This window comes from Myotis yumanensis, unplaced genomic scaffold, assembly GCF_028538775.1.
Source record: "Myotis yumanensis isolate MYYU_CA2020_CCGP unplaced genomic scaffold, mMyoYum1.0.hap1 SCAF_3, whole genome shotgun sequence".
NCBI classification, from domain to species: Eukaryota; Metazoa; Chordata; class Mammalia; order Chiroptera; family Vespertilionidae; genus Myotis; species Myotis yumanensis.
The window spans coordinates 51,224,918-51,236,218 of NW_027223754.1; the positions used below are offsets into that span (position 1 = coordinate 51,224,918).

Sequence of the window (11,301 nt, forward strand, 5' to 3'; positions counted from 1 at the left end):
GTAGAACTAGCTCTATACGGAATGAATAAATCTCTTTTCGTCGTTTAATTTTTTTTCCTTTCCTCTGTCCAGTGCTTAGTCTTGGTCTTTTTGTATTATTTGTCCCAAAGGCTTTGTCCAACAAATGTCATAAAACATTATTTCATCCGGCCTTTATTGTCATTGGATGTGTAAAATGACCGCCTGCCCCCATCTCTGTAAGCAGGGAAGGGAAGACAGCCTCCTAACCCCCCATGCAAAATGCTCTGTGCTGCCCTACATATGCTGCTGCTCTGGCATGACTAACAGAGATGGGTTTACTTCTTCTGACCACTTGGTGTTCTTCCATGTAATTAGATACTTTTATGTTTCCCCTTTAAGGTGCACATTCTAAAAAACAGTTAAAAGTCACAATAACACATAGCTTAGAGGATGTGGTTAAAAATAACTGATTACTTTTTAACACCTTAAAAGATGGAGTTGCTGGGGGTAAATTATATGGAAAGTAGTATTTTGTTATGATTACTTGATAAATTTATTATTAAAACTTTGAGGAAGCTACAAAGGGAAGGTGCTTTTTAATGTAATAATTGGAAATGAAAAACAATGCTAAAATAAACGTTATCCAACCACCATTAACATTCTGCCACAAGCGTTTTGAAAGAATAGTGGCATGATGATTTAGTGAAACAACAAGGAACTGCACCTAACATAGAGAACAGTGCTGTAGTCATAATTATTTTGAATGTGCTAAGTTATATATTTTACTAAGTTTGAGATAATGCTGAGTAATTCATTATCAACATTACTCATTTGAGTTAAGTTACAGAAGGCTCTTCAAATAACAATTCTGCACATATCCATTTTTTATGTTCCTACGGAGAACTTCCAGAAAAGGTAAACAATAAAAAGAAATGGCTTGCCCTAGCCGGTTTGGCTCAGTGGCCTGCGGACTGAAAGGTCCCAGGTTCGATTCTGGTCAAGGGCACGTACCTTGGTTGTGGGCACATCCCCAGCAGGAGGTGTGCAGGAGGCGGCTGATCGATGTTTCTCTCTCATCGATGTTTCTAACTCTCTATCCATCTCCCTTCCTCTCTGTAAAAAATCAATAAAATATATTTAAAAAATAAAAATGAAAATAAATGGCTTGTCACTTCTCTTCTTACTATTGAGTAATTAATTAGTAATTATGCACAAAAGAGATAATATGCAATATGTAAGCAAGGGATACAAGATAAATAACTTCAAATATCTGCTAGGTGTAAATTATGGATAATATAGACACATGTTCCAATTGGAAAAAAATGAGAGAAACTTGCATAAATCTTTAAGGAGTGTAGCTCCTTTTGTCCCACATGTCTCTTTGAATAACATTCCTCCACAAACTCTACTTCGAAAATATTTCTCCTGTGATTTTGCCTCCAAAACCTAAAGAAATACCTTTGAAGAATTGTATCTATGGTGTTGGAAGGGATTAGTCTAGTTCCTTTTTCTCCCCATTGATTCTATTTTGTCACTATTTACCTACATTAATAGGTTGATTTCAGTTGACATGGTCATCCGCTGGCAGCAAATTGTGCCTGAGATTGATTCCTTGCCTCCATTATTTCTTATTCCCTTTATTTTCTTATTCCTCATTTTTCTTCTCTTTCCCCACTTCTTCATTTGTATTATAATCTCTATTTCATCTTAGAGCACACAATGTTTTTAAAATAAATGAGGTTCTTAATGACTGAGAGAATATAATATAAAAAGGAAAGATGGAATGTTAATAATTACATCAAAATCTTTAATTTTAAAACAACTATTCCACACGAAGGATATGAAAACTTTAGGGATTTGAGTTCCTACATATAGCTGTGATTAGGTAATGATCCAATCTAATTTTCTTCCATTTTGATGATTTAACCTGCATAAAACCTCTTTCTTAAAAGTAGCTTTTTTCTGAAATGAGACCTAATATTGTATAGGTAGACTCTAACTATAGACAAGAATGTATCTAAACACAGATTGCTTTAAAATAAATGATGGCATCTAGTATATTCATTTTGAATATGAAAAAGTGCAGGTACTTGAAATTCAGGTAAAGAGGAATGCTTTTTAAAACATAGGCATTTGGGGAAATAAGGACTCTGACAGTTGAGAGTTTTATTAGTGATGATTCAGAAACTTTTAAGAGTTGAAGAAATGAGTAACTTTTAAATAGAACCATTTTAGGGAAAATATGCTTTCTGACCTAGTACCATAAAAAATCAGGGTATTTTCATTTCTATGTACTCATTTAACTTGTTTTACTGTATCTGAAAAGTTGTAATTTTATATTTTTGAGAGTGGTAAGCTGTGTTTGATGAATGTCAACCATTTGCAATAAAGATTCTTGAGTGTAATTTACAATAATCATATTTCCATTCCAAATAAATATTATCTTAACTGAAAAAGAACCTTATTTCTAGTCTCATCATTGAATCTTAGCTGTAGGGGAAGAAATAATGAAGTATAAAACTTTTAGTCACTGGCATGAGGCTTTTAAAAAATGTTAAAAGGGTGACTATGAAAATGCAAATATTGCAAGAAAGCAGTTCAGGGGAATCTTTTAGAATTTATTTCATGCACAGTTTCAAAATAAAACTGAAGCCACTATTCCCCAGGCAGCATGTGTGCTGTTTTTCTGCACACGTGTGTGCAAACAGCACAGTAGTGTGCCAGATGAAAATGCAACCTAATGTATTATTTAACTTCCTACATAACACAAAATAATCTGAGACATTCAAAATGACATGTCATTATTTTGCATCAACATTTCCTTGCACTATATTTGGTATGAAAAGGGAGTGGAAAGACCATTTGCAGAAAGAGGAGGAGTTGAGCAGTCCCAAGGTGGAGCTGCCTCCTGTGTGAAATGACACTGGCAGATTAAAGCGCTCTGGTGGGGAAGAGCTTAAAGGCTGAGTCAAAAGCCAAGAAGTCTCTTTATTTACGCCTACCTCCCAGCCCTTGGCAATCTGACTAATAACACACTGAGCTAACAAGAAAGACTAGAAAGGGAGGACAGAGAACATTGCTGCAGCTTGGATCTCCAACCTCAGAAAGCGAGAGTGATCAGTCCCAGCTCTGCCACACATCTTGTTTTATTGACTGCGTTCGGCAGCTCGCGAATGGTTAACTATATGCAAAAAAAGTCAGCATAGCTGTGAAGTATGCCCTGAATTTTAATTGGGGAAGAAAAGGACAACTGCTTCAGGATGATCTAGCAGGCACTCTGCTAGAAATATTTTCAATGAGCTGCTCAGCACTTTGTCTCTGACCAGAGGCTTTCACTTTATAAAGTGATGGGACTTGCCAAAAAGTGATGTTTGAGAAGAAAGTACACGGTGGTTAGTGTTTTCTTTTTAATAACGAACCTGAATTGACTTTGAACATCTCTTCCAGCTGCGCATTACAGATAACGTCAGGAAGAGTCTCTGCTTTACAGGTAAGATGAATGTTTCCAGGCTTTGGCGATACCTAGTTTTTCATTATCCTAACGTGATTGAAATGCATATGTTTGCCCTTTTGAAAAATATAACTTTGCATGAAAGGATATCCAGTTTCGTTCTTGCTCATTGGCACAACTAATGCTGTAGCAGATGCCTGTTTTCTCTGAGCAGCAGACATTTAGTCCAACAGCTGGCTGTAGAGAAAGAACAAATAAAATAATATGCCACTATAATTTTTACAGCGTGCAGTTTGCTAGTGGACATCAAATATGTGTGCTTCCTGGGAAATAAAGATCACTTCCAAATGCCACTGTTGAACTTCAAACATAAGCGGAATATTAAAGGAATCTTTGTGTTTTGTATGCTACTTTTATTATTTCCTGACTTAACAGTATTTTCTGAAAACATGTGAATGGAGATTTTTGAACTCCTTAACATTGAATCAGATATTGTCAATATAGAATCACTCTTCACATTTGTATGTATTTCCGAAATGATTAGATATTGTTTTCTAGGACAGTTTGAAGAGCATAAAATGTATTTAAGATGAAAAAGGCATGAGATATTTTCATCTGGAAGTTATTTACTCTGTTTTAAAGAAGCTTTGCCTGGTAAAATGAATAGTATTCTTTCTTGGGAATCTATGGAGAAGTACTTTTAGTGTTTGTGGAAGCCAATCCACAAGTTAAAACCCCCAACTGCAAACTCCTTGATTCTAAGCACAGTTCTCAGAGCTGTTTAAAATTAAACTGTTTTCCTTTGGATATGTTGTCTGCTAACTTTTCCTTTGTATGGAAAGGCACTATGTTGTTTTGTTTCTTTGGTTACATTTGACCTTTCAGAAACTTCATACTATATATGTTTTCAATAAAACAATGCATTTTCTTGGAATAAAAGTTTATTTTCAGACGTATTGATTGGGATCTGGGATGTTTTATCTGATTGTGAATTTTAATTAGATTCAAAGTTACAATATGCATTCCATCCAGAAAAAACTAAAGCAGTTACCATTTTGAGAAGTTGACCAGTTTTAAGATGTGGTGTTTGTTTACCTTTCAAGTTGGTTTATATAAATTTAAGGTACAATAGTGAAAGGAAGGGGATACACTTAGATACAATTCAAGTTATGCATTTACCTTGTAACCACTGTCATTTCAGAGTTAGAATCACTGTTAAAAATTGCTCTTTCAGATGCATATTTTAAATGTTTTAGGAGCTAGAATATGTGATGTTGTTATTGAGAACTGTCATTATTTATTTAGAAAATTAGAGATATTCTCACACATTTTAGTATAATGCAGTTTGTTTCAGAGTTCATTGTTTGTGACTTTCAGCCTTATAATAGAAGAAATTAACTGCTTAATTATGTGATGACATTCAGTGCCCTAAAGCCTGTTTCAAGACCTCATTAGGAAGTCATTTGCTGGAAGTTTATATGAGGCATTGTTTATTCCTTTATAATAGCCAGAGATGTGTGCTAAAGATCAGTTTTCCTTCTTTAGTTTCATGATATTAACCTTATTTATAACAGAATTTAAAGTAGCAGAAAATATTCCAAGTCTAGAAATTCAATATAAAGTGTGACTGAAGTGAAATTTGAATGGGCACTCTTAATCATACATACCTAATACTAGCAGGCTGGTACAAAGTACCCTAGACAGCATGGTTAAAACAAACTTCTTTTTATAATGTTCCAGGTTATTATATGGTCAGAGACATATTTCCTCAATATTTTAAAATAACTAATGAAATTATTAAGTATATTGAGCCAAAATCAAAGCAGGTTAAAGCATAGACACATTATTAGATGCTATATTGTGACATCAAGTTCAAAAATATGAATAAAAATATGTATAATGCATGTATACATATATAATACCTTTTTTTCTATCATTTTAAAATTCTCTACAGTTCTCTGATTTTGCCTAATACCTACATATTTATCTTTTCCTTTAATCCTTTGGCCTCAGATTCATGTACTTTGTGGTTAAAAAAACATCAAGGTTGTCTCAAATATACACCATTGCATTATATCAAAAAAGCAGTGGTCCAGTTAGCCAACACCCCTGTGATCTGTAGAAATGCAGTTCATTTGGCAGATGTGAACACAACTGGTGATATAATATTTTAAATTCTCCTTCACTTACATTTTACAATTTGATCACAATGTAAGTTAAAAGTAAATTAACACACACCTGCCATCACATTAGGAAAAAGTAAAAAACAGTGTCGATGCAGCAAAGTATTCGCATTTTCACAGTAATCAATGTCTTTCTTTGTAGAGGAAAACCTATCTTTTTGAAAATGTCAGATTCTTCTCCTCCCTGATCCTGCCCACTAAACCCCATTGTTATTTCATTTTATTTTGCAGGATTAGATCCCATCACATGACAACATGAAGCTGTGGATTCATCTCTTATATTCATCTCTCCTTGCCTATATGTCTTCACAGTCCCAGTCTACAGGGTCCTCGGCCAGAGGTTCTTGTGATTCTCTTTGCAATTGTGAGGAAAAAGATGGCACAATTTTAATAAACTGTGAAGAAAAAGGTATCAAGACGCTATCTCAAATAAGTGTGCCACCATCACGACCTTTCCACTTAAGTTTATTAAATAATGGCTTGACAATGCTTCACACAAATGACTTTTCTGGGCTTAGGAATGCTGTCTCAATACACCTTGGATTTAACAACATAGCAGATATCGAGAGTGGTGCATTTAATGGCCTTGACCTTCTAAAGCAACTCCATATCAACCACAATTCTTTAGAAATTCTTAAAGAGGACACCTTCCATGGACTGGAAAATCTGGAGTTCCTACAAGCAGATAACAACTTTATTACAGTGATCGAACCAAGTGCCTTCAGCAAGCTCAACAGGCTTAAAGTGTTAATTTTAAATGACAATGCTATTGAGAGTCTTCCTGCAAACATATTTCGATTTGTTCCTTTAACCCATCTAGATCTTCGTGGAAATCAGTTGCAGACATTGCCTTACGTTGGTTTTTTAGAACACATCGGCAGAATATTAGATCTCCAGCTGGAGGACAACAAATGGGCCTGCAATTGTGACTTACTGCAGCTGAAAATTTGGTTGGAAAACATGCCTCCACAGTCTATAATTGGTGATGTTGTGTGCAACAGCCCTCCAGTGTTCAAAGGAAGCATACTAAGCCGACTGAAAAAGGAATCGATTTGCCCCACTCCACCAGTGTATGAAGAACATGAGGACCCTTCAGGATCATTACATCTGGCAGTAACATCTTCAATAAGTGATGGCCGCATGTTAATCAAGACCACATCCCCTTTAAAACCACCCACCAAAGCACCGGGTTTGATACCGTCTATTACAAAGCCATCCACTCAGCTTCCAGGACCCTACTGTCCTATTCCTTGTAACTGCAAAGTACTGTCCCCATCAGGACTTCTAATACACTGTCAAGAACGAAATATTGAGAGTATATCAGATCTAAAACCTCCTCCACAAGATCCTAGAAAGCTTATTTTAGCGGCAAATATTATTCATACGTTAATGAAGTCTGATCTAGTGGAATATGGCACTCTGGAAATGCTTCATTTGGGAAACAATCATATTGAGGTTCTTGAAGAAGGATCATTTATGAATCTAACAAGACTACAGAAGCTCTATTTAAATGGTAACCATCTGACCAAATTAAGTAGAGCCATGTTCCTTGGTCTTCACAATCTTGAGTACTTATATCTTGAATATAATGCAATTAAGGAAATATTACCAGAAACCTTTAACCCAATGCCTAAACTTAGAGTCCTGTATTTAAATAACAATCTGTTACAAGTTTTACCACCACATATATTTTCAGATGTTCCGCTAACAAGGATAAATCTTAAAACGAACCACTTTACTCATCTACCTGTAAGTAATATCTTGGATGACCTTGATTCACTGATCCAGATTGACCTTGAAGACAACCCCTGGGATTGCTCCTGTGACCTTGTTGGGTTGCAGCAATGGATACAAAAGTTAAGTAAGAACACAGTGACGGATGACATCCTTTGCACGTCTCCAGAGCACCTCTCCAAGAAGGAATTAAAAGCATTAAATAGTGAACTTCTTTGCCCAGGTTTGGTCAATAACCCATCCCTGCCAACTCAGACTAGTTACGCAATTGTCAGTACTCCGACAGCCGATACTATTTTAAGATCGCTTACCGATGCTGTACCACTATCTGTTTTAATATTAGGGCTGCTGATTGTGTTCATAACTATTGTGTTCTGCGCTGCAGGGATAGTGGTTCTTGTTCTCCACCGCAGGAGAAGATACAAAAAGAAACAAGCAGATGAGCAGATCAGAGACAGCAGTCCCGTCCATCTTCAATATAGTATGTATGGCCATAAAACAACTCACCACACCACTGAAAGACCCACTACATCACTCTATGAACCGCACATCGTGAGCCCCATGGTTCATGTCTACAGAAGTCCATCCTTTGGTCCAAAGCATTTGGAAGCGGAAGAAGAAAAGAATGAGAAAGAGGGAAGTGATGCAAAACATCTCCAAAGAAGTCTTCTAGAACGGGAAAACCATTCACCACTCACAGGGTCAAATATGAAGTACAGAACCACGGACCAATCGACTGAATTTTTATCCTTCCAAGATGCCAGTTCATTATATAGGAACATATTAGAGAAGGAAAGAGAACTTCAGCAACTGGGAATCACGGAATACCTGAAGAAAAACATTGCTCAACTCAAGCCCGATATGGAGGTACATTATCCGGGAGCCCACGAAGAGTTAAAATTAATGGAGACATTAATGTACTCAAGGCCAAGGAAGGTATTAGTGGAACAGACTAAAAATGAATATTTTGAGCTCAAAGCTAACTTACATGCTGAACCTGACTACTTAGAAGTCTTGGAGCAGCAAACATAGATGGAGAGTTTGAAGGCTTTTTCAGAAATGCTGTGATTCTGTCTTAAGTCGAAATCTTGTAAAATAAAGTGCCTTACATAAGTGTGTCATCAGTCAGAACTTAAGCACAGCAGTATTTCTATGGGAAAAAAAGAAAGAAACTCAGGGATCAATTGGAGAAGCCATTGCATTGTCTTTTGGTAATTTTGTCTGTCCCCAACAAAACAAATCCTTGCATGTAAATCATTCAAGGATGATAGTAATATTTCTCCACATACTTTAAAGTGTTTCACAGAAGTCCTCTTACTCATCTAAAAGGATTGACTTTTTGAGTAACCACAATTTTCTTGAATTACTTTACTTGTGGATTGAAGAGAATTGGATTTTGTCATTTTAAAATTATACCTGTATATGTAGTTATAATATGTAAGGAATATATTGTTTATATAACCAATATATGTACTGAACAAATGTACATTGTCAAATGCATCTGACTTTATTACAGTGAAGGCAAAAGGAACTGAATCTTTAAAGTTACAAATAGTAATAGGTAAAGAAAAATATAGAGGGTCAAATTATATGGGCTATGAGTCAGCCAATTTGCAGATTAAAAAAAAAATGCCCCGACTATGCTTTCTGAATTTAAAATTAAGAATGATTAGTATTACAGGTGGAAAGAATAAGCAAACTTTTTGGGTTTTCTGCACACCTTGTGTGGACAATCTTACTGTAAATGCTGCTGTGAACTAAGGTATGTCATTTGTGCTCAAAGTTTAATTCTTATTCTTGGAATAATTTTAAAATGCTACTGATATTCAACTGTAAATATGATTAGTACATATATGAAGTTTAGTTTCCTTTATAGCATTGATCCTTTGTAAATTTGAATGACCATGATAGAAATATGTTTCTTGTGGCAAGTAATTCACAGGTGTAAAGCAAATAGGAAAATGTGTAATTGTATTTTTATTGATGTATAATGATAGTTGCCATAAATTAGTTGCAAAAGGCACTTCTGAAGGTAAGTGGTTTAAGTTGCCTCAAGAGTGGCACAATGTAGCTTTATTTTACAAGAAAGTATAGCTAGATTTCTATGAACTATTTATTCTGTACAGTTTTGTATATTTTTGGTTCACAAAGGTAATAATTCTTGGGTGCCTTTTAAGAAAATTAAAAATACCGCTCACTACAATAAAACTAAAATGAAAACCCTCTTTTTAAATGTACTTTCTTCAATTAATCTGATCTGTAATCCAATCAAGTCAGGCTTAACACATACACTCACATACACATATGCACACATACAAGTGCAAAACGAGATTTCTGCTTGTTGTCATCCACACGGAATCATCTTGTTCACCATCTGTAAAAAGGCCATTCAATGTCTAGGTGTGACTGACACAGAGCCAAACTTAAAATCTGACCAGTAGTTCTCCTTTTCCAGACAACCATGTGCCCACTCACCACAAATGGAAATTATTTATTTTTCTTCTTTGTGATTATACAATCAACCATGCAGCAGATTTTCACAAAGCGAAATGGGGTTAATCAAGGTAACCTAGTTTATTTTTTGAACACCAGGCAAGTCCATGAACAAGGTTAGGAAAGAACCTATTTCTTATTAGGAAGAAATTTCTCTATTTTAGTTAGCTCTATTTTGGTGATTCCTGAATGTTCTATTAAATGTTTTGATTTTCAACACTCAACTATCTGCTCTAATAGGAGAATATATTATTTCTCTGATTTTGACTGAGAGTTCCTGTTGATGAAAACAGTAGGGGCCTTTGCTGCATGGTGTGAAGACTAAGTAGAAATCTATTGTTATCATATCACTAAGGTTTTCTTTTATTTTTATACATTCATTTATTTTTTAAAAATATTTATTGTTGAAAGAATTACATAGGTCCTCTTTTTCCCCCATTACCTCTTCCAAGCCGCTCCCGTCCCAGCCCCCTCCTAGCCCTCACCAGCCCATTTTCTGTGTCCATTGGTTATGCATATATGCATACAAGTTCATTGGTTGATCTCTTCCCAGCTACCCTCCCCTGCCTTCTTTCTCTCTGAGGTTCAACAGTCTGTTTATCCTTCTGTGTCTCTGGGTCTATTTTTTATCATCAGTTTATTTGGTTCATTAGATCCCACATATGAGTGAAATCATGTGGTACTTATCCTTCTCTGACTGGCTTATTTCATGCAGTATAATATTCTCCAGGTCCATCCATGCTGTTGCAAATGGTAAGAGATCTTTCTTTTTTATTGTCACACAGTATTCCATTGTGTAAATGTACCATACTTTTTTTATCTACTTGTCTGCTGATGGGCATTTAGGCTGTTTCCAAATCTTAGCTATGGTAAATTGTGCTGCTATGAACATAGGGGTGCATATGTCCTTTCTGATTCGTGTTTCAGGTTTCTTAGGGTATATTCCTAGAAGGGGGATTACTGGGTCAAATGGGCATTCCATTTTTAATTTTTTGAGGAAACTCCATACTGTTCTCCACAGTGGCTGCACCAGTCTGCATTCCCACCAGCAGTGTACTAGGGTTCTTTTTTATCCACAACCTCACCAACACTTGTTGTTTGTTGATTTGTTGATGATAGTAAGGTTTTCTTTTAAATCATTGAATTGTTAATAGAAAACAATCAAGAATTATGTGTTAAAAGGTTCATGGTAAACCTAAATTTCTCCCTTAGTTTACAAAGTTGGAAAGGACAATGATGAGAATTCTATTTGTAAGTAACACGAAGGGGACATCTGTGTGCATATGGAATGCTAGATGTATTATCCACTAAAAATATTCAGCACAGTAGAAATAACAAACCTTCTAAAGCATGATTTTTAAAGTTACATTTTAAGGAGAAAAACAAAGCAAGGGCAACATTCATGTTATTGCACTTCTACTCAGAGTATCTGCCAATATTTTCTGATTCCAATCAAGTGCATAAAGGTATTAGAAAGAC

The 11,301-nt window shown here is 35.5% G+C and overlaps 1 protein-coding gene across 1 annotated transcript; it reads left to right on the forward strand.

Moving 5' to 3' along the window:
- The first annotated feature begins 2,922 nt into the window (after positions 1–2,922).
- On the forward strand, positions 2,923–9,613 carry SLITRK6 (SLIT and NTRK like family member 6). The gene is made up of 2 exons (XM_070408868.1): positions 2,923–3,451; positions 5,827–9,613. Exon 2 carries the CDS (start codon positions 5,851–5,853, stop codon positions 8,359–8,361), a length of 2,511 nt encoding a protein of 836 aa, XP_070264969.1. The 5' UTR covers positions 2,923–3,451; positions 5,827–5,850; the 3' UTR covers positions 8,362–9,613.
- The last annotated feature ends 1,688 nt before the right edge of the window (positions 9,614–11,301 follow it).

Coding starts and splice junctions, on each gene's coding strand:
- SLITRK6 (XM_070408868.1), top strand. CDS start 5,851: ATGAAGCTGTGGATTCATCTCTTATATTCATCTCTCCTTGCCTATATG.